At 55.3% G+C, this 23425-nt stretch overlaps 1 protein-coding gene across 4 annotated transcripts in view; it reads right to left on the bottom strand.

The window, feature by feature from the left end:
• Positions 1-264: 264 nt before the first annotated feature.
• Positions 265-23425, bottom strand: part of MLXIP (MLX interacting protein) — a 68447-nt gene continuing 45286 nt past the window's right edge. Inside the window, exons 2-18 of one of the 4 annotated variants that reach the window (XR_609563.4) lie at positions 20315-20421; positions 19679-19764; positions 18420-18509; positions 18017-18058; positions 17534-17705; positions 16713-16802; positions 15278-15369; positions 13675-14314; positions 12314-12435; positions 11993-12170; positions 10065-10186; positions 9361-9465; positions 9105-9232; positions 8718-8841; positions 6559-6688; positions 4236-5948; positions 265-540 (exon numbers count right to left, since the gene is read on the bottom strand). Coding sequence is in view for 2 of the 4 variants with exons in the window: in XM_008957740.4 (XP_008955988.2) it covers positions 5827-5948; positions 6559-6688; positions 8718-8841; positions 9105-9232; positions 9361-9465; positions 10065-10186; positions 11993-12170; positions 12314-12435; positions 13675-14314; positions 15278-15369; positions 16713-16802; positions 17534-17705; positions 18017-18058; positions 18420-18509; positions 19679-19764; positions 20315-20421 (2350 nt within the window). In the remaining 2 variants the exon portion in view is untranslated. Of the gene's footprint in view, positions 5949-6558; positions 6689-8717; positions 8842-9104; positions 9233-9360; positions 9466-10064; positions 10187-11992; positions 12171-12313; positions 12436-13674; positions 14315-15277; positions 15370-16712; positions 16803-17533; positions 17706-18016; positions 18059-18419; positions 18510-19678; positions 19765-20314; positions 20422-23425 lie in introns of all 4 variants that reach the window. The other 3 variants (XR_008620517.2, XM_008957740.4, XM_034934695.3) reach the window with 3 other exon arrangements.

Below are 23425 nucleotides of genomic sequence, written 5' to 3'. Positions count from 1 at the left end.
ACCCGCCACACTGGGCCTTTCTCATCAGCCTTTGTGGGGAGGCCTGTCTTTAGAAGAGGAGCACCGACTTTCCGGACACACCTCTAGAATCGCCCTCCCACCCTGGGCCTCTTCCCCACCCAGTGCCTCCATCCCAGGCTGATCACACCTCCCGAGGTTAAAAGGAGTGAGCTGGCCAAGGGCATCGCTATGCTCAGATCTCTTCATTTTCCCATCTCTTCCACTGCTGCAACAGGATAGTATTTAAGGCCACACATCACAGGCTTTTCAAAAAAAATAAGGTTTCTTTATTGTCTTGGATGCAAATATAGTTTAAAAAATGCATTGTAGTGTTGAATACAGCTGGTGGAAACGTGCTTCTTGACAGCAGAGCATCAGAGGGGTGTACTCAGGGTGACGTGGGCCGGAGGGGGCCTCTGGCCAAACCAGACTCTTCTCTGGTTTGTTCTTCAGACCACGAGGTGGAACCATCTCTTCAAAGGAGCCACCATCACCAAAGCTCACACCAGAAAAAGCCGCCATTTACACAACAAACTGAACCTGAAAAAGGAACGGAACATGGTGCTTCCGCCGTGAACAAAATCAGCAAGTGAATCCGTTTTCCTTTCCCGGGCTGTTCGAAAAAGATTCGGCTAGAGAAAAGGGGGCACTGTGGGCGGCCCGTGGGGAATGGCCTGGAGCTGTGGGGCCCGGGCTGAGCCCTTCCTGCCTTTTAACTGCAGGATGTAAACTCTATGGAAATGTATAGAACTTCAGTTTCTCCCAACCCTCCACAACCTCAACTCTTGAGACCACCAAATAACTGTTAGGAAACGCAGAAGAGAGTCCTTCAAATGAGCTACACCCAGGTTCAGAGCGCAGAACCAACAGTGTGACTGGGGCATGGAGGTAAATTCTGACACGACTGGAGGGGAATTTCACAAAACAAAATTCCATGAAGTAAACACGCACACGCAAGCTTGTGCAAGTGCACGCGCGCGTGCACACTCACACACACACACATACACACAAAGTCAACATTCAACGTGAAGAGTTCCCTTTTCTTTCTCGAAGGTTGATTTTTGCAAGCCCTGACAAGCAAAGAGTCCCTTGCGGTGGCCAGGGGGGCCAAGACCTCAGAATGAAAAGCCCACAGCTGCTCTGTCCTCACCCACTCTGGAGGCCAGCCCTGGTACAGGCATGGGGTTGGGGGTCCTAAAACGCTTCGTCAGCGTTCCTGGAGCCCTTGCCAAGCTTACCATGTGCCCGGTGTGTGTCCCTCACATCACAAAAACCTGTCCAGCCGCCCAAGGCCATGGTGTCCACCGAATGCCACGAACATGCTGCTGAGCCTCAAAGCTCTTCAACCTCCCACCTTGCTGTCCCCTCTCCCCTGACAAGTGTGCAGACAAGGTAAAATCCCCCAAAGCAGAGATGTCGAGGGCCCGGAGCCACACACCACATCCCCGTGCATCTTTGGCACTCTGGCTGGCCACTGCTGCACACGCTGCCTGCCCGGATCAGTGCTGTCCAGCCCTCCTTTCCCTTCCCCAAGGAAACGCTGGGCCAAGCTGAGCTCCAAAACAGGTGGGTTCCTCTGGGGCCGGGGAGCAGGTGTTGAGGGAAAGGCCACTTTCCCACCAGAGGGAAAAGAGAGAGGCTCAACTCACACCCAGGCTGCCTGCTAGGAGGCCTCAGGCAGGCGAGGCAGCGGCCAGGCGACAAGGGAAAGGGACAGCTGAGGGCGAACGGGGGTGATGAGACAGGCCCTCCAAGCCTTCCCACGTCGGAGCCAGGGTAAGGAAAAGAGCTGGACCAAAGCAAGGTCCATCTGCCAGTGCATAACCAGGCCCACAGCACCCCAAATCCCCCACACACAGGGGTCCACTGGCCCGGGACAGGCCCAGCTCCACACCCATGAGTTCTGAGAGCCTAACGTACTGTCCAGCAGACAGCGAGACCTCGCCATCTTGAAAACCTGAACCTGCCACCTCAGGTTCACCCAGGGGCCAGCTAGGGCCTTGGAGGAAGGGGCCTCGCCAGTTCTCAGCTGCAGCTCCCCTCTCTGACAGAGACCCTTACCTGCACCCCAGCTGCCGGCAGGGCCAGTCATGGCTGTGCACGGAGATGAGGTGGGTGTGTAAGCCCCCCAACGTCAGCAACAGACAGAGGTGCTGCATGCCACTGTGCTACTTTATCTGGGCAGGGACTGGGGGTGCCATGCCCTCTAAGAATCCAAATTTACATCCTCTTAGCCAGAGCAGAGAAACCTTAGGATTGACTTCTAGAAAAGGGAGTGTGGTCAGGGCCCATGGGCAGGAAACGGGAGGGCTGGCTGACGGCTGACCCCACTCCCCTGGCTGACAGCTCCGGGACCATGCGCAGCACTGGGGGGTCTGCTGCTTTCCAGCCCCTTCCCCTCAACCAGACCCAATGCTGTCATCAGCACCAATGGCCAGCGCTGCTATTGCTTCCTGCGGTAAAATCCTTCAAAGTAGAGATGTCCTAAGAAGGCGGCTAGCCAGCCCGCCCGGGGTGCCGGATGCTGCGTGGCCTGCTGGCCGACTCCAAGAAAAGCCCTCAGTGGCGCCTGCCCCACTCTGGGGTCTCCCACCCACCATGGAAGGCAGCAGTGCAGTGCAGGGGCTGACAGCACAGGGCAATTTATCAGAAACCCGCCCAGGGATTTATACGCCAGCAGGCCTTCTGGTTTTTCTTTTTGGATTTTCTATTTTTTTCTTTTTTTTTTTTTTTGAGATAGGGTTTTGCTCTGTCACCCAGGCTGGAGTGCAGTGGTACAATCTCAGCTCACTGCAACCTCCGCCTCCCAGGTTCAAGTGATTCTCCTGACTCAGCCTCCCGAGTAGCTGGGATTACAGGCGTGTACCACCACACGTGGCTAATGTTTTGTATTTTTAGTATAGACAGGGTTTCACCATGTTGGTCAGGCTGGTCGTGAACTCCTGACCTCAGGTGATCCACCCGCCTTGACCTACCAAAGTGCTGGGATTACAGGCGTGGGCCACCACAGTCTGCCTCTATTTTCTTTTATTTAGAGGCAGAGTTTCACTCTGTCATCCAGGCTGGAGTACAGTGTGGCATGATCATAGCTCACTGTAACTTCTAGGCTCAAGCAATCCTCCAGCCTCAGGCCCAAGTAGCTGGGACCACAGGCACTCACTGCTACACACGGCAAATTTTTTTTTTTTTTTTTTTTTTTTTTTTTTTTTTTTTTATAGAGACAGGGTCTTGTTATGTTGCCAGGGTTGGTCTCCAACTCCTGAGCTCAAGTGATCCTTCAGCTTCAGCCTCCCAAAGTGCTGGGATCACAGGCAGGAGCCACCGTGCCCGGCCAAGATTGATTTTCTTACTCTCCAAAGCGTCAGCATTTTGAAGTTTCTTTTATGAAAGTGGGGGCAAGAATCAGGGTGAAAATGAGTGTAAACAAAGCCCATCCTGTGGTCAGCACCCACTGGAGGTGGCCAGCAGAGTGGCCTCAGATGTCCCTGCACCTGGCCCAGGAGCCCAGGACAGAGGTCAAATCTAGGCCCCTTGGTCTGGCTGGATTCATCAGGCAAGATTCGAAAACAAGAAAACCTCTAGAACAAGAAACAATCATGTCTGCAGCAGATACGGCACTGTGGCCCTATGGCCATGGCAATCGTGAGCACCAAGAGAATGAGTTACAGAAATATCTCCAATACAAAGACATGCATCTCCTGGACAGTGGACAGTTGCTGGGACACACACACACACACACACACACACACACACTTCAAGGCTCACACAACCTAACAGCCTTAAATATCTGAAGAAACAGAATCACGACATTAAGTCAGCAGAGGGAGAGGTAGGCTGAAGCAGCAGGAGGCCAATTTTATATCCCACAGATTTTTTAAAAAATGACTCCTCAGCAAGGGGTGGGGAGAAAGCCACTGATTTAGGAGAGTTCTTGGCTCAGCCAACCACTGCGGTTATCTACACGTTTTACAAAGGCACGGAAGTAGAGAGGGGCTGCACTCACGACCCTCCCCAGGGCCCGCACAGCCAGACACGGTGGGTTCTTCCTTTTTCCCTTCTGGCCTTGGTGGAATTCCTACCACGGTGGCCTCTGCCTTTGGGACAATGCCTTCATGCTCATCCCCGGGTCAAGGATGGAGTCTGTTACCATTTTCCAGGGGAAATTCCAAGGACCAGCCCCGCCTCATTACGTTCACCCCACAGGAAGGTGATCTGGAAAGCCTGTAAACACGTACTCTGGGTGGCTGAGTGGTGTCACCAAGCTGCTTTTGTGCAGGGCTGAAGCACAGACAAGAGGGCAGGCAGCTGGCCGGAGGCCTGAAGTGGGGAGAGATCCCCGCAGGCCTGCAGGAGCCAGGGAGAACCTCCAGCTGGATCTAAACTGTGGGACAGCCCAGGCGTGCCCCTCTTCACATGGCTCCCAGGCTCCCTCAAAGCCCTTCCCAGGCCCTGCAGGAAGAGAGGGAGGGTGAGGAGAGGCAGGGAGGGCAGAGGTCGCCTGAAAGCCTGGGCTCCGAACTCCTCAGCAGAGCTTTAAAGTGCATTCTTTCCACGAGGAGGTACCCTCGGCCGGGCTTCCTGAGTGCTGGAGAGAGTGCTTGCCCCTGCAGCTCCCTGCAGAGGTAGCCAGAAAAGAGCAAGGACTGAGGCTGGGCCAAACTCTCACTGCAGGCTCAGAATGGCCCCCAGCCCAGCCACACCTCCACCCAGCCCAGATCTGGGTAGATTCTTTGCTGTCTGATCTGAGAGATGCCTAGAAACAGCTCTGAGGGCTGACCACCACAGAGTGCTGCCTGCCAACATTGTTTCCTTCTCCAAACACAAGACGGGACAGACTTTTGAGTGTGGGGGCATCTTTGGTCCGAGAACTGTCCTGGTTTGGGGCTCCCAGCTGAAAGACATCAGACAAGATGACAAGGCTGACAGCAGGACGTGGAGTCTGATCTTTCAGACACTAGAACTTCAGGGTTCTAAGCTCCCACAGGACATGCTTGATCTGTCAACAGCTGCAGCTGGAGCCAAGTGGAGAAGAACGGCAGAAGGGCCACAGCGGTGAGGTGACATCCGAGAAGTCCCCATGGATCCTGCAATGTCAGGTGGAGCTAAAAGGGGACAGATGAAACATGCCCAGCAGGGCCTCTCAGCCAGAGCAGCCACCGTGCATCACACGCTTCCATTCTGGTCCTGTGTGTTCCACATCCACTGTTTCTGCACACATGTGTCCTGGAGGACCTCTGAAGAAGGCACTTCCCCCTGGCAGCCTGCCATGCATAAGCCTGAATAGAAGCCCAAGTCCATCCACAAGGGCTGGGTGCTGTCAGAGTTGAGGGGAGAAAGAAAGACGCCTTCCAACTGCCCCACGGGCAGACCAGAGAGTGGAGCAGGGCATCAGGCAGAGGCATGCATGTGGACAGGACGTGGCAGGAGGGACAAGGCTGGGCCTCAGGACAGGAGCAGGCCCTGTCACCCTCATCCCATCGATTCCGCTCACCAGCGCCAGGCCCGGCAGGCCACCAGCAGGGCAGGACCAGCACGGCCAGCACTTCCCTTTTGTGTGGGCTGCCCCGAGGGCAGAGGAGGTTGGTGACTGAGGTCACTGAGTGAGAGAGTTCACAGCAAGGGGTTCCCGAAGGCGGGCTATTGCTGTCAGCAGGCCCCAAACCTGCTTCAGACCTGAGCATGGCCTCCCGATGCCACGGTGGGCCGGCAGAGTTGGAGAGAGGCCCCGAGGCTGAGCGTCAGGAAGGGCTGGGGGGGCGCAGCCTACTCTCCATGGGCAGGGAGGGGTCTCCTGGCATCTCATGCGGCCACATGCCAGCTAAGCAGCTAGGACTCTCCCAATCTCTTGCCAATCCTGGTGACAGCCTTGGACGCCTGCTCTGGCAGCTGTGCCGGGTCTGTGAGGATGGAGGTGGAGGTGCTCAGCTGCCGCAGCGTGCTCAATACCACTGCAAGACAGAAAGGGTCAGACGCAGGCAGTGACACAGACCCACCACACACCGCACACTCGGCTTTGTACCTACAACCCATGTGGGAATGCTCAGGCACGGGGCGAGCAGCAGCCATGCTGGACTGCAGGGAGGAGTGCCAGGGGCCGACGCCGAGACCTGGGCACTCACCCCTCTGCCTCCAGAAGCCTCCCCAAATCCAGCAGGAGCTGCCGTAGGTGGAGCATCCTATGCTGTTCCTGGTGCCACGGGGCTGCCAGCTGTTCTGATATTAAGCTTCTATAACCTTAACATATGGGATAATCTTTGCTTGTTGTTATAAGAATTAAACAAGAAAACACACCTGAAGGCACCTGATACAGGGCCTGGCAAATAGTTGGCACTAGATCCACGCAAGCTGGGTCTGAACAAGCTGGGAGACACAAAAGGGCAGGAGCCTCCTGCCCCCACTGGGCGCTCCTGACTGAGGACCTCCTGGACAGCACTGTGCCCCTGCCCCGGCCCCACCTGGCTGCCTGCAGTGGAGTCTGGCTAATACTGTCCTCAGCCTGGGGCTGTCCTCCCTCCAGGACTAGCATGAAGCCCCCCACCCTGGCACTGCCCCACTCACTCGGCCTGAGGATGGGCAGGGAGCAGTGCTGGTCCAGCCAGGAGAGCGCCGTCCGGTGCAGCTCCTCCAGGCTGCTGGTGGACACCATGCCCTTGAACGACTCAAATAGCGGCTTGATGATGATGCTGAACTGCAGTGTGTGGTTAAAGAAAAGGCAAGCACGGAGAGGGGCTGGGGACTGCAGACTCGAAGGTGGTTGGGCTGGCATACTCCTTTCCCCTGGGGCTGGAAAGTATCTGCCCACAGAGAATGGATCACTGGGGAAAAGAGGGAGAGATCTCTAGGCAAGGTGTGTCTTCCACTTCATGAAAACACTCTGCTCTAACTGTACCTGGACAACAGGGCCGCTCAAGCACCGAGCAGGCAGGGGACAGGGACACAGAAGTCTCTAGTCTGGAACAGGTCCTAGCACAAACATGCGATCAAAATCGTTCTTACATACAGTGCCAGGAACATCAAAGGCACAGAGCAGGTGGAAAGGCAGAAGCCAGCTGGGCGCGGTGGCTCACGTCTATAATCCCAGCACTTTGGGAGGCTGAGGTGGGTGAATCACTTGAGGTCAGGAGTTTGAGACCAGCCTGGCCAACATGGTGAAACCCCATCTCTACTAATAATACAAAAATTAGCTGGGCGTGGTGGTGGGTGCCTATAATCCCAGCTACTTGGGAGGCTGAGGCAGGAGAATAGCTTGAACCCGGGAGACGGAGGCTGCAGTGAGCTGAGATTGCACCACTGCACTCCAGCCTGGGTGACAGAGCAAGACTCTGTTCTCAAAATAAATAAATAAATAAATAAATAAATAAATAAAGGCAGGAGCCATCTGCCTGAAAGTGGCGTTTGCCTTCTGTGTTAAATGCAAAAGTGCATGCCAGTCTCCTAGACCATCTTAGTGAAGGCCTGAGGCATGTTTCCTCTCGGACTTTGATCAGGACGGCACTCACAGTTCCCCCACCTCGGCCTGATGATGGGGAGTGTGCCATTTCATCAAAGAAGCTCCGATTCATTCCAGACGCCACCCAGCTCTATTAATGACAGGGATCAGGACCAGGGCAGGCAGTAAAACAGCAACACAGAGGAATCAGAGCTGGTGCCTGTCATCTCTTCAATTAAAAACTGCCTCTTATGGCCGGGCACGGTGGCTCACGCCTGTAATCCCAGCACTTTGGGAGGCCAAGGCAGGGGGATCACCTGAGGTCAGGAGTTTGGGGCCAGCCTGGCCAAAATGGTGAAACCCCATCTCCATTAAAAATACAAAAATTAGCCGGGCGTGGTGGCATGAGCCTGTAGTTCCAGCTACTCAGGAGGCTGAGGCAGGAGGATCACTTGAGTCTGGGAAGGTGGAGGCTGCAGTGAACTGTGATTGTACCACTGCACTCCAGCCTGGGTGACAGAGTGAGACCCTGTCTCAGGGGGAAAAAAGAAACAAACAAAAACACTCTGTCCCTTCCAGCACACACAGGTGCTGCGCCCTGCCCTGCCTGATAGCTGCAGCTGGGATTCTCTCCTCCTGCACGACCGTCACCTCTGACTGTCAGACCCTTGCCCCAATGCCACGGTCAACCCAACACATGTGCCGACCGTTTACTCAGAGGCAGAGCGGTGGCAGGGTGGGGAGTGACCAGGCAGGAACCACTCCCTGTGAGAGCCGTGCTGCCACCTGGAAGGCTGAGTGCAAGGTGGCCTTGGCACGAGAGCCCCTAGAGGTGGACATGCTCCATTAGGCTTCAAATTGGGCTCTACCACTCAGTGGAGGGAGTCCTGGTTTCCGCCTGTCACAGCAGGGGTGGCACTCACCCTCCCTGTGGCTTCGAGGACCGAGCTGGCTGCCAGGCTGTGTGGAACCATGCCTCCTTCCCCTGCACCTTCTGCAAGTGGCTCTAGCATTGTCCTGATTTCTTAAGGACCTAGAGAGCGAAGCCCACCGTTCTACCTCCCTAGCCCTTCCTGCAAAGCACCCTGAAGCCCCATCAGCACCTCCAGCCCACACAGCAGGCCAGGCCGGACCACTCTCTCCCAAGATAGACACTAGCACTGCCTGTCGTGAGGAGCTTGGTGACAGGCATTTAAAGAGTCTTTCTAAAGTAACTACAGTGCCACGGTCTGTGGCTTCAGTGCATTGGCTGAGGGCCGGGAAGAGCAAAAAGAAAACCCAAAGATACAATCCAGAACTTCCAATTCTGCAAGGTCCGGGTTTTCACGTATTCGTCAAACATGTCTTTCATGTGATCAAACTGGCGCCGGGTAACGGGGACTCCCGTGGCAGGGAGCAGCTGCTGGCAGGAGCTGAAATGACAGGAGCCGTGGGAGCTGTGGAGCAGCCAGTGGCCAATAAGGACCCTGGGACAAAAGATGGCAGGGCTGGCCCAGTGCCGGGCCACAGCCAGGCACAGAGAAGAGAGGTCTGTGGAAGAAGGGTGACAAAGAGCAGAACTACTGCAGCAAAGAGGCACTGACCAGTGATGAGGCCACAGGGTCCCACCACCTCTGAGGCAGGCCCTGCATCGGGATGGGGTGCCTGGTTGGAGCCCCAAGGCCCAGAAGCTCACATGATGGTGGCATTGAGCTCCTCGATCTCCTCCCGCAGCCGCCGGGCCTCCTCCTGCATCTGGCCTCTCTCCTGCTGCAGCTTGGTGATGTACTCCACGGTCTTCTGCAGTGTGATGGCGTGACTGGTCTGCAGAAGGGGCAGGTGGCTGGAGGCAGCACCCACAGCCAGCAGGCCTGCCACCGGCAATGACCACGCAGGGAGCACGTCCTGCCAGCTCCCCTGCCCTGCCACAGCCCACGCTCTTGGCAACTCACCAGCTTGGAATTGTTGGAGATGAGGCTGTTGAGAATGTCGAAGCACATCTTGATGTTGAAGCGCCTTTTCTGCTCAGCTGAGATGTGCTTCATCTGCCGGTTCTGCTGGAGAACCCGCTGGTCACTAAGACAGGCACATTGCAGGCACACTGTCCACCCTTCCTCACCCCCTACGCTGATCCTGGGTGCCCAAGGGCCAGGGCTAGAGAGCTACGTGGGAGGAGGGCACGACGAGAAGCTGAAGGCTCCAATGAGGAGCCGGAGGGACAAGACTGGGAACCACAGAAAACCCGCTCTGCAGAATGGTGCACAGCTGGGGCTGGGAACGGCGGGGCTGAACCGGTGCATCCCAGGTGCTGCAAGCTCCGCCTTCCCCACCCAGCCCTGCCGCCTCCCCACAGCACAGCTCTGGTGGTGGCCACACCCCTCCTGCAACTGATGCGGGCAGCCTGAGCAGTACCTGCACACTACGTGGACTCAGCGTTGGCTCCCAGGCTTGGGGCCCACCCAAAAGCCTCCAGGGGGCCCACCATCCCCACAGGGGTGGTTCGTGGCATGGGGCAAGGAGAAGCCCATTTCTGATCCACCCCTGCCTGGGCAGCTCTGGCTGGGTCTGAGGTCTCCGTTCCAGACAGACACAGATCCTTGATGTCCTGCACTCCTCTCCCCTCCTCCCAAGGGAACCAAGAGGAGACATGCAGTACCTTTAGTGCAGCCACATTTTTGGGGTCGGATTTCCCTGAGCAGTTGTTCTGGGGAGACTGAGGACTGGGGCTCTGCTCCGATGCACACGGAGAGGCCTGCCCTGAGTTTGGGCAGTCCCGACCTGGTAAGAACAGACTCCTCTGAGGGGCGGAGGCCTGGCCCCTCAACGCCACCAGGAGGCAGCCTGGGGTCTCTGCAGGGTTATGAGGTGCTCGCTGCTAGCCACGTATTGCACTTGGTTCTTTCAACTGCACACACATGCTTCCTTAGATTTTTCTTATTCACTCCCTGAAACTCTTAAATTAATAACAACAACAAAAACACCCTTAATCCACACAGAACACGATGGAGCAACCCTGTGTGACGCGTTCCAGTCACTGGTGTCGCTTTAGGAGATATTTCGCAGGTGGGCTCTTTATTATTATTATATTTTTTAATTAAAAAAATTTTTATAGAGCCAAGGTCTCACTATATTGTCTAGGCTGGTCTCAATCTCCTGGGCTGAAGCGATCCACCTGCCTCTGCCTCCCAAAGTGCTAGTATTAGAGGAGTGAGTGACCGTGCTCAGTCCCAGGTGGACTCGGCCTTCTCGGCCCATTCTGCTTTACTGTAACAAATGCCTCCGCTTCCTTTCCTCTCTGCTGGATCATTTTCCCCAAACTCCCCGTGAGGCTGTACAGCAGGCTCTAAGTTCTGTGTTCTGAGACTCCGGAGACCAAGGCAATGGTTGGCCCTAACCTCTCCCTCGATTATTTGAGGGGCCTGACTCCCAACTCTCTTGTTTCTATCTTTCCAGACTGAAGAGTCCTTACTCTCCAAAGCCTGTCCTTGGAAAAGGCCCCTGCTGGCTGAGCCCACTAAGTCAGAGACCCTCCCTCATTCGCGTCTTCCTGAGGGAAGAGGGAGACAACTGTTTGCTCACAGAGTTCCAGGAGCAGCTACACCATGCCTTTGTTTGTTTGAGATTGAGTCTCGCTCTGTCACCCAGGCTGGAGTGCAGTGACTCGATCTCAGCTCACTTCAACCTCCACCTCCTGGGTTCAAGTGATTCTCCCATCTCGGTCTCCTGAGTAGCTGGGACTACAGGTGCATGCCACTAAGCCCTGCTTTTTTTTAAATTAAATTTTATTTTTTTTATTTTTTGATAGGGACAAGGTTTCACCATGTTGGCTGGGCTGGTCTCGAACTCCTGACCTCAAGTGATCCACCTGCCTTAGCCTCCCAAAGTGCTGGGCGTACAGGCATGAGCCACTGCGCCTGGCCTACACCATGCATTTATTTAAGAAAAGAGGCCATTTCCATTTCCCTTCCTGGTATGGCAGGCATTTGAGGGAAGGGGCCCCATCTGCCCACACCCTCTACCAGCAGCACAGCCTCGGGCACACCATTTGTCCCTGATCTGGCCTGTTGGCTCCTCAGATGTCCCTGGGCAAAATCAGTCCTGCTCTGACTATCTTGCCCCTGGATGGCCCAAGAGTGGACATGGGCCACAGACCTGTAGTGCTGAGACCTGCTGGGGAAGGCCACGTTGGTGCCCAGATGAGGCTGGACGGCTTCTGTGGCCACAGCAACCCCAGGCTGATGCTCCCAGAGACAGGAAGCCCAGGGCTCCTCAATCCCTTCTCTGGGTGAGATCAGCAGCTCAGTACCAGGCCTTCGTGGGCAGTCAGCAGGGACTCCCCGAGCACACGGGTCACCTACACTGCCACATGCCCACTACTTTTTGCCCTGCCAGTGCCACCACAGTTCATCCTGCCACCCACAGAGCGTGTTCCCAGACTGTGTTATCAGCAGGCCTACAAGACCTCACTGTGTGTCCTAAGCCCAGGCTCCATCCTGGGGACCCAGCAAGCACCCCCCATGGTCTACGGCAGGCCCAGTTACTTCCCTTGCGATGCCCCAACCATCCCGCCGAGTGAACACTCACTGGGCCCTGTGACAGTGACCTGGGGGCTGCCCCCATGCAGCGGGACCTGCTCGCCCTTCCCCAGGGGGTCTTGCGCTGTGCTTGGGAAGAGCCGGGAGACGGGGGCAGGCGGGCTGCTCGTGCCATGGCCGAGATCTGTCACCAGGATGCTGCTGTGGAACTCCGGGACCCCAGGAGCCTGCAGTGACATGGGAGAGAGGTCACCCCTGACTGCTGATATACAGCAGGGCGGCACACCAGTCGTCTCAGGTGAGGGCCGCCCAAGATCAGGGTGCTCCGGGGTGAGAAGGACACTGCAGGTCTGCCCAGGGCCCTCCTCACCCTGGCGATGGCAGCAGGTGCAATGACCACGTTGGACTGGGACACGGTGGAGGCCAACATCCCTTCTCTCTTCAGAGGCCCTGACGTCATGATCACCGCTTGTGGTTGGCCTGAAAAGGCAGCTGCCAGGATAAGGAGGATGTTCAGGTGCAGCCCTGGGCCACAGGGCCTGGCCCACCCTGCAGAGGCTGCCTCTCTGCCAGTGAGACAGCTTGTTCTCAACCCCAGGGGACAGGAAGACAAAGCCACCAAGGCACCTAAAACCATTTGTGTGACTTCTTGAAGGAGACATGTTATAGACCCAGGAAAGAGATGGCCAGGACCATGTTTTCACACTGTAGGTTGTGACTAACTTTAAAAAAAGATAGAGAGGCTGGGTGCAATGGCTCACATCTGTCATCCCAGCACCTTGGGAGGCCGAGGCAGGTGGATCACCAGAGGTCAGGAGATCGAGACCAGCCTGGCCAACGTGGTGAAACCCCATCTCTACTGAAAATACAAAATTAGCCAGGTGTGGTGGCACATGCCTGTAATCTCAGCTACTCAGGAGGATGAGGCAGGAGAATCACTTGAACCCGGGAGGCAGAGCTTGCAGTGAGCCAAGATCGTGTCATCTCACTCCAGCCTGGGCAATAACAGTGAAACTCCGTCTCAAAAAAAAAAAAAAGAGAATAGAGACTGGGTGTAGGGGCTCACACCTGTAATCCCAGCACTTTGGGAGGCCAAGGTGGGCAGATCACCTGAGATCAGGAGTTCGAGACCAGCCTGGCCAACATGGTGAAACCCCATCTCTACTAAAAATACAAAAAATTAGCTGGGTGTAGTGATGGGCGCCTGTAATCCCAGCTAACTCGGGAGGCTGAGGCAGGAGAATCACTTGAACCCAGGAGGCGGAGGTTGCAGTGAGCCGAGATCACACCACTGCACTCCAGCTAGGCGACAGAGTGAGACTCCATCTCAAAAAACAAACAAACAAACAAACAAAAATTAGCCGAGTATGGTGGCGCACACCTGTAATCCCAACTACTCGGGAGGCTGACGACGGAGAATCGCTTGAACCCAGGAGGGGGAGGTTGCAGTGAGCCGAGATTATGCCACTGCACTCCAGCCTGGGCAACAGAGACTGTCTCAAAAAAAAAAAAACCAAACAAAAAAACAAAAAAGATAGAGCATAGAAAACGGACTAGATCATGGCCATGTATTATTTCATGACACTTTTGTTTCATTTAAGTGTATGTGTGTGCGCATGCACATGCACACCAGGGTGGTGGTGGTGGTCACAAGTTTGAAAGCCTTTGGGATGGGAAAACATCCCTCTGGGTCGGGGGGAGCCCCGCACTGAGTCTCCCCGCCTGGCTCACCTGGGGCGATGCGGGCATTCTTCAACACCAAGGACACGGGCTCTGGTTTGGGAGCAGGCACTATTTTGTGGGGCTGCTTAGGCCTGCCCCCAGTCAAGGATACAGGTTTGGGGTGCACAAAAGTTAACCGTGGCTGGGGAGGCCGGGTGACAGGAGACAGTGCCAGCCCACAAGGGGCCGCTGACGGGGCAGGGTGATGGGTGGTGATCACAAGGCCCTGACTCTGGCTGAAGGTGGTGGCGGGGGCATCGTGGGTGAGGGTGGCAGAGGCCGTGTGGGTGATGACAGACGGCGCTTTGTTGACTCCAGCAACCTTCTGCGGCTGATGGAAGGTGGGTGGAGCCGGGGGGTTCAGGGCAGTGGCAGGAGGAGGAACTAATGGTAACACGGGGGAGATGGGCGGTGGGGCGGGGCTGGGAGACAGCAGGGGCATGGTGAAGACAGGGAGGAAGGGCTGCGGGACACTCAGTGGCGGCTCTGAGGGACCGAAGTCCGTGGGCTGGATAAACGGGTCCTCAGTCCGGGAGGTGTGTTCACAGCCCTGCCCATCCATGTGAGCCAGGGATGGGGCGGTAGGGGGCGCGATGAGGCTGTCAGGAAGGCTCACAGTGGGGAGGGCTGTGGTCGGCAGGATGCTCTCCTGAAAAAGGAAGAAAGGAGCCAGGAAGCAATGCTGGGGTCAGACAATTCCTTTCTAGCGCTGCACACTGCCAAGTCCAACTACACAGGCCGGGCGCTGGGACACAGGGACAAAGGCCACGTCTCCACGCCCATGGCTGCTGATCTGATAGGGATTTGTGTTTCCCTGCGTGTCTGCGGGGGTCTTGTTTCCATTAAAAACTAAATAACTCAGAGCTCAGATAAGGCAACGGCCCTCACACAGCTGGCTAGCAGCCTGGGAATATCTTGTTTCTGGAGTCCAGCAGAGTCTCCCCAAAGTCTCTGCCATCTTCTATTACTGAGCAGAGGCAGCCTGGATTGCAGCTGCTCGGGGCTCCCCGAGGACGATTTCACGTGTCAACTGGTCATCAGGCCACCTCTTCCTAAATAAGAAAAGCTACGAGGAATCAATGGTTCAGATCCCAGTCTCTGCAGTAGCAATCCTTCCCGGAGCCCATTTGAAGATGGTGCCAGGTTACCAGTGTCTAACTGGTCATGGGCATAAGCATGAGGGCTCCGTAAGGACAAAGAATGGTACCTCACTCAGCTCTGTAGCCCAAGCACCTGTAAGCAACTTTTTGGATTGCTTAGTAAAACGTGAAAGAAATATACAGAAGTTATTTTTATTAGTAATCCATGTTTTTCTTCTCTGTCTAGCTAATTCTGTGTTAATTAGTCGGAGCAGAGCTAGCTGCACATAGGTTACCTGGCACTCAGGCAGAAGCACACCTGGACCAAGAGTCTCCCACCCCATGGGTGCTGAAGGATGCTGTAAAAGAGGGATGGAATCGTGCCTCTGCACATTAGTGCTGGTCTAGCGCTGCTTGGCGCTTTGCTGGTGACTGTGTGGCTATGCCATTAGCCTTGCTCTGGCAGCAAACCTTTGATGAGCAGCCCTGTGCCTGCCAGCCCCTTCCCCCACCCATCCCCCAGCTTCCTCTACCTGTGCAGGTGGGTTGTTGGGATCTGGTACAGGTGCTGAGGCAGATGCAGGTAGCATGGAGCCAAAAATGGAGCGGCTAGAAGAGAAGAGGTCTGAAAAACAACAGCAGGGGTCTTCTGAGCTCAGTGTGCCCAGCATTTGCTGGAATCAAGACTCAAACAGGGCCAGGCGTGGTGGCTCATGCCTGTAATCCCAGCACTTTGGGAGGCCGAGGTGGGCAGATCATGAGGTCAAGAGATCAAGACCATCCTGGCTAACATGGTGAAACTCCATCTCTACTAAAAATACAAAAATTAGCTGGGTGTAGTGGCACATGCCTGTAGTCCCAGCTACTCAGGAGGCTGAGGCAGGAGAATGGCTTGAACCCAGGAGGCAGGGGTTGCAGTGAGCTAAGATCGCACCACTGCACTCCAGCCTGATGACAGAGCGAGATTCCCGTCTCAAAAAAAAAAAAAAAAAAAAAAAAAGGTGCCAACCACAACCACCATGCCTGGTTGGTGCCACCAGTGGTCCCAACTACACAGGAGGCTGAAGCGGAAGGATCGCTTAAGTCCAGGAGGGAGGTTGAGGGTGCAGTGAGCCGTGTTCTTGCCACTGCACTCCAGCGTGGGCTACAGAGCAAGGCTCTGTCTCAAAATAACAAAGACTAAAACAGGCTGGGTGTGATGGCTTACACCTGTAATCCCAGCACTTTGGGAAGCAGAGGCAGGAGGATCACCTGGGCAACATAGCAGACCCCCGTCTTTACAAAAAAATGAAGAAATGAACTGGGTGTGGTGGTGTGTGCCTGTAGTCCCAGGTACTCAGGAGGCTGAGGTGGGAGGATCACTTGAGCCCAGGAGTTCAGGGCTGCAGTGAACCATGATTGAACCACTGCACTCTAGCCTGGGTGACAGTGCAAGACCCTGTCTCTAAAAAAAAAAAAAAGACTCAAACAAATCAAGGACTAAACCCCTAAACCCCACATGGCCCAGGGGGATGCCATGGACAGAGGGTATTACCCTGAGACACCTTTTTTTCTGTAGAAAGGGGGCTCTGGTTGGAACCACACATGTTGGCAACTATCCTGGGCTCTGAAACACTCCCAGGCCTGACGTTTCTGCTGCTGTCACAATGGCAGGTGCTCAAGGACCCATCTAACTGCAGGGCCTTGGTAGGGAGCTGGCCGTGTCATCAGTGCCCTCTGCTGCTTCGAGGGAGAACTGCTTACAGTCACGGCTAAATCCAGAGCCAATTTCCTTGCTGAACAATGTCCCAGAAAAACTTCCCAGACCTTGCAGTTACTACAAAAAACAGTTCAGTTTACAAAAAAATTCTTTGCTCGCCCCCTTGCCCATTCTACCAAGTCTCGCCTCTTAAAGGAAGGCAGCGATCTGCTCTGTGCTGGGCTGGGGGAGATGCAGGCAACCGTGCTCTCTCTGCCTCTGGTCCTCACCCTGGAAAGGCTCAAAGGTGTCCATGAAGTCCAGGTTAGGCTGCAAAGGAATCAGTCCCGGCTGGATCATGTCTGCATTTCCCAGATGTGCTGCAAGAATCACAGAGAGAGGAACCATTTTGTCTTCTCAGACAATGTTGCAGGAATGTAAAAAAGGCCTGGAACAGAACTTCCTGGCCCTGCTCACATCCCAGAGTCTTCCAAGGAGCTGGCTGGGATTTCTACCTTCTCAGGGTTTGTGGCCATTCCGCACCCTCAAAAGGCAGGAAAGTAAGTTTTTGCCAGGAAGGTAAAATTGAGTATCAGGGAATGGACACCCCAGGAAGCTGTAAAGAGCTCAAGAGAGAACAGAGACCTCCCCCAACACTGTTCTAATTTTCAATCTTTGGGCTCTTCCCTGAGAGGTTAACTGGAAGACTGAATGCCACCAAGGTGAGCAGTCACTCCCGGGAGTGCTTCTGATTTTCTTTAGCATGAGTCACGGCCCGGCCGCCTCGGCTTAGGCACGGCACACGTACCCCGTGAAGAGAACGGTATCTGAAATGTGCCAATGACTCAGACTAGACCCTGCTGCTGTCCTCCCACCATGGCACTACGGGAATGGCAGCTGCCCAGTGGGCCCACTCTGCAGACCCCATCCACTCGGTACGTGCGGCCTGGATGTCAAATGAGGCCGGCCATCCTTCCCTTCCTTACTGCCTGCCCCCAACCGTGACGTGCAGCAGCTCAGAGATGGCCCTGAAGGAACCCTGGCCCAGAGGGGGCCTGGCAGAGAAGGAAGCGGCTGGCTGTTCAAAGCCCAAGGCCCTGGTTTGGGTTACCTATTTCCCGGGGATTGGGCCAGGCCACCGGCTGGTGTGAAGAAAGTGTGGAGAAGAGGGTGTCGCTGAATTCCGACATGAGCATGTCTGTGTCCAGCAGGGGATCCTCCTCCATGGGGACGGGGGTCTTCCATCCATCCCCGTGCTTGTGCCAATACAGCATGTCATCGTCCTAACACGACACCAACACAGGGGAGGAAGCATCAAAGAGTAACAGTGGGACGAAGAATTCCCACGCCTGTCACCTGGGGAAATTCGTCAAAGGGCTGCTCCGTGGAAGTGAGGCAGCAGGGTGGAGGCATTTGGAGAGCGGCTCCCTCCAGCCCACCCAGGAGAGAGAGCTGGACTGCTTCTTGAGCCATTCCTGAGACTCCAGGGAGGGCCCATGGCCTGCCACCTTTTGCAGGGCTCCCTGGTGGGCCACCGAAGTCCCTGCTGTCTCATGTCAAAGTGGGGGTCCTCAGAGCTCCCAGGCTCACCCACCTGGACCAGGCTGGAGAGGTCCTCATCCTTGTGCTGCTGTAGCTGTGGGCAAAGGGACAGGACACGGTGGTCACCAATGGCCCTAGGAGGGCCCAAGGGCTCTAGAATATACAGAACTCTCAGGGAGGCAGGTAGGGGTCCTGCTCACACCATCCCCAGGCCGATGCCTGCACAAAAGAGACTTCCACCCAGTGCACAGATGGGGAAACTGAGAGCAAAGACAACCTGACCGAGGCAGGCCATTGCCCAGGCTAGTCTGGCACGCTGGGCCCCAGATTTACTGCTTGACGCTCCACGTTCAGGTGGGGCAGCTGTGGAGCCTACTGCCTCGGCCAGGGCCCTGAACCAGGGACTCTGCCCACTCCCTCCCTAGGCGGGCTGCCTGAACACTCCAGCCAGATACCCTTTTCTTGAAGTAGGTTCTCCACTTGTGATACTCCCGGATCACAATCTCGATGCGGCTCTTCCAGTACTTCCCTTCCGTGGTGATGGCCTAGGACAGGGACAGAGGGCAGAGTGAAGAGGGGGCTCTGCTTGATTAGCAAAGCTCAACTGGTGTACTGAGTATCCGGCACTACAATCAGGCCTTAGGCAATCCAGCGGGAAACCCCACAGTGGCTACCACATCACTCAGAAAGTACGTCCCACTTCTTCCATGCTATAGCAGACCCTCTAGCTAACAATGCGCTGTCATTTCAAGACCTAAGGTAGCCAAAGGCCTTGGGGGCACGGTCCTGAGGCTCTGTCCAGGAGGACAGGGTGAGAGCAGAATGCTCCAGCAGAGGAAGAAGCAGGGGAACACTGCAGCAATTCCCAAGCCCCCCCATAAATGCCCCTTCCCCGCAGCCTCTGCCACATTCAAAGGGCAAAAATGAACAGCCAATTCCAGGAAGTTTCAGGTGGAATGTGCCCTCCAGGGGCCTCTCATCCAACCTTCGCGTGATGCCAGTGTGGATGCCTTGCATGACAGCCTTCGAGCTCCAGAGATAAGGAGCCCCAATGCCTGGGGTTGCCTCACTTTCTGATCTCAAGGCCCAAATCACCTCACCTACAAACACTGTGTGTGTGTCCTCGACAGCAAAGATGCTTTTCTGTTAAAAAGAACTGATTACAATATTGCCATACCCAACAAAATGATATCCCTTGATAGTGTCTAATACCAGATTATACCTGTCTCAAAACTGTCTTTCATTAGCTTACCTTCTAAATTCCCCCTTTATCGTTAACAGTGAGACATGCCTAGACAAAATTAAAGCCACACAGAAGAGTATGCAGTGAAGAAAGCATCTCCCCCTCATCTGGCAGCCCTAATCCTACTCCCCAGAGGTTCCTGAAGTCTCTTAATAAAGACACTTCTATATATTCCTCTAGACACTTCCTGTGCATGTATAATCACACATAGACACACACTTTAAAAATTAACAGAAAGATATTAACCCCCTCAGTCCCTGGGCCAGTCCCTCTGAGAAGGGGGAGGCTCTGCAGCCTGGGGTTGCCAGAGGCCACCAGCTCCCAGGCCTGGCCCCCAGGGCATGGATGGCGCAGGGCAGGCCCTGCACTACCCTCGGCAGCCTCTCCTGCAGGACCAGCCCGCGGTGAGCCACTCCTGGTGAGGTGCTGGTATGTTTCCACTCTCAGCCACCCTTGGTCACTGCCAAGTACCTCCGGCCGGCGGTGCTCGTCTACATCCACAGAGCCGTCCAGGGGTGTCACAAAGTGGCACACAGGATTCTTGCGCTTCTCCAGATCTGAGCAGAGAGAGGGTGAGAGTCAGCACCATGATCCAGACCCCTGAGGGAGCCTCAGCCTGTCTGCTGCACCCCTCCCCTAGGGCAGACCACATTCCCAGGTACCCTTTCCTTCTCCTTCCCTAGGAAAAGGAGATTTCAGGGAAATAAAGGAGTCCAGGTGAAAGGAGAGGAATCTGTCAATAACGAACGCCTCAGTCAGAGAGGCAGTGTGGCTTCTCAGAGAAAGGCCAGCCCAACACAAGCCTGCCCTAGCACACTCATCTCCCGGAGAAGCTACCGGGTCCATGACACTCGGGCTGGAGAGAGAAGGCCCATGCCTGAGTCTTCCTAGACCTGCTCCCTGACTCTTCAGATGCCACTCCTCTGCTGGGCCTGATGGCCAATAAATGTCCACTCCCCTAGGACTTGGCTTGGGTTTCCTGTCTGCACAGACTGAACTTCTGTTAGAAACACCAGGTCCCAGGAGCAGACTCTGGTCCCTGGGTGCCCAGGCCTCCAGGCCGTGAAGTTCTGACCACCACCGGCGCCCAGGCTGGGCGGCACTTACACTGCATGTACCAGGCCCGCCAGATGGCATTATTGAGCCGGATCTTGTCTCTCCACTGTAGCTTCAGGCCCTTGAAATTCTTCCACTTTGGAGACACCAACTTCCCACTGAAAGGCAAGGCAAAGCGGGGAGACTCAGTGGTTACTCTGAAATTGAAGTGAAATTACAAAGTGCCACCCGATCATTCCAGGACCAAACTCTTGACTGATCCACCCCCAGCCATACACCCGGCTTCATGGAATTCAGGTCACTGGGGGATTTCTTCAGAACCACACAGGGCAGGGCATGGCGGGGATGCTGTCAGGGCACGGAGGGCAGGACTGGCCGTGGGGGTTTTGCAGCCTTGGAGCCACCCACCAATATCTGTTGAAGGGACTTTAACCCAAACACCTCTGCAGAGGGCTGCTGGGAGGATTCCATGAACCAGACTCACAAACTGAACACTGGGCATGCAGTGAGTGCCCTCCAGGAGGAGCAAAGGTTGCATTTGGGCTGTTCATTGTTATTCACATTTGACGAGCCTCCCTTCCTGGATTCAAAGTCATTCTTGTTTCCAGAGAGGGGCAGACCAAGGGCAGTCATGGGTCACACAGCAACTGGTGTGTGCGGTGGCAGCATGTGGGGTTCACTACATTCTTCCGTCTACTTTGGCATATCCTACAAATTTTCCATAACTAAAAATTAAAAGAAATCTGTTGACCACAGAGTGAAAACCAGGCTCCTGTGACCTGGTCGTGGCCTGCCTGCTTTGCCACCAGCCCCCACGAGGCATTCACAATCCAAGTACCCGAGCATCCCACTGGCCTGAGCGCCTGCAGGGCAGGGCCTATTCTGCCTCCCAGAGCCTCTGACATGGTCCTCACTCTTGATGGCCCTCCACTCAGCCACCTCCTAATCCTTCAAGATGCTGCCCCCGACACCATCTCCTCTGAGCTGGCCTGGCCTCTCCCAGGCTGCTGCTGATTCCTTCAGGGTCCCTCTGCTCTCCTCCACTCGGGGACGGTCTCACGGGAGCTCTTATGTAGTAGTGTCTGCACACAAGCACCTTTCCCTGTTGACACTGCAGCTCCTCTAGGGAGGACGTTTGGTGGCTTGGCACATAGTAGGGGCTCAATTAACAATTCTTCATTCAATAAGTCCAGAGCACTTGTAAACCCAGCCTCCCTGGTGGCACAGCTGTCTTGGGCAGCTCAGTTTTCCAAGTGCTAGGCCGGGAGCCATCTCTGGGCAGCCCGCATAGGGTTTCTCTTTTTCAGATGGCTTGAGATGGGCAAGGCACTATTTCTGGTCCATATCACAGTGCGGCTGTGGAGGTTTGATCTGACCACAGGCCACAGCCCTGCCCCTTCTCCAGTCCCACTCAGAAAGGCCACGTGGCAAGCCGAGATTTGCCAACAGTAGCTGCAGTCTTCACAGGAAGCGCCTGAGCAGCAAACATTCTGTGAACCTGGAACCTGCCCTGGAAGGCAGATGCCCTGGCTGTGCCCCTGGCAGGACCCTTGTGCCTATCCCCACCCAAACCCCCAAGGAGCCCAGGCTTTGGGCAATACAGGCCAGAAGGTTATGACTCCCCCAGAAAAATGTCACAGTGCATCCTCTCAGCACACAAGAGACACGCAGACAGCAGCAGCCTCTGCACAACGGGTCAGGGACTCAGAGTAGTCACACACCTTCTTCCTTCCTTCTCTCCCAAGTTCAAAGGCTCATCTAACCCACCTCCATGCTGAGGGCCTGGCCTCACCGGTGGTACAGCAGGCAGCTACGGAATCAGACAGCCACTGCTGTGTCATGGCGTACCTGCTGCCTACCACAGCAGTGCCCTGGGTAAAATCAGAATGACGCCTCCTCCTCTAGAGTGTGTTAATAAGGACTAAATGAAAGCACATTTGTGTACAGTAAAATACACACACACACATGCTTAGACACACACACAACTGGTAAACCCTAAAGCAAACACAAAGATATTAATAACAATCTCAATGATCTAGAGTTAAGTTATTACTGAAAGGCATAATTTTTTTTTTTTTTGAGATGGAGTCTCGCTCTGTTGCCCAGGCTGGAGTGCAGTGGCGAGATCTTGGCTCACTGCAACTTCCGCCTCCTGGCTTCAAGCGATTCTGCCGCCTCAGCCAACCGAGTAGCTGGGACTACAGGTGCCCACCACCACATCAGCCAAATTTTTGTTTGTTTTTGGAGATGGAGTTTCGCTCTTGTTGCCCAGCCTGGAGTGCAATGGCGCGACCTCAGCTCACGGCAACCTCTGCCTCCCGGGTTCAAGTGATTCTCCTGCCTCAGCCTCCCGTATAGCTGGGATTACAGGCATGCGCCACCACACCCAGCTAATTTTCTATTTTTAGTAGAAATGGGATTTCATCATGTTGGTCAGGCTGGTCTGGAACTCCCGACCTCAGCTGATCTGCCTGCCTCGGCCTCCCAAAGTGCTGGGATTACAGGCGTGAGCCACCAAGCCCGGCCTAATTTTTGTATTTTTAGTAGAGACAGGGTTTCACCACGTTCGTCAGGCTGGTTTTGAACCCCTGACCTCAAGTGATCCTCCCACCTCGGCCTCCAGAAGTGGTAGGATTACAGGCATGCACCACCGTGCCTGGCAAAAGGCATAATTTAAAAAAAAAATTGTTTTGATTTTTATGAGTACATAGTAGGTACATACATTGAAGGGTATGATGTTTTTAACAACCCCCGCCCTGAAGTCCTTTCTCTTATGTTTGCCATATTGCCATGTGGTTCCTCTTTCTCCACAGGTGGAAAAGGTGACACCGGTGCCCTCTGCCAACACCAGGAACAGAGACCTGGGCAGAGGTCAGCTCCGAGTGCCAGGCCAGCCCTGAGGGTGGGATTGCGTAGCTGCAGAAGCCTCATCTGCTCTGCGCTATGAAGAGCCGAGGACTGAGGGCGGGGGACGGCTGAGGGCGGGGGACGGCTGAGGTGGGGGACGGCTGAGGAGGGGGACGGCTGAGGAGGGGGGCAGCTGAGGCAGGGGGGCGGCTGAGGCGGGGAGGTTCCCCTCATGCAGCACGCCTTGGGTGGGAGCACACGTCATGCCTCTGCGCTCAGCGTCCTGAAGGGCAGATGGCTGTGGGCACAAGGTGG

The sequence above is a fragment of the Pan paniscus genome, chromosome 10, assembly GCF_029289425.2.
Source record: "Pan paniscus chromosome 10, NHGRI_mPanPan1-v2.0_pri, whole genome shotgun sequence".
Taxonomy (NCBI): Eukaryota; Metazoa; Chordata; class Mammalia; order Primates; family Hominidae; genus Pan; species Pan paniscus.
Note: the sequence above shows the minus strand (reverse complement) of the source record. Positions and strands in the feature narration are given on the sequence as shown.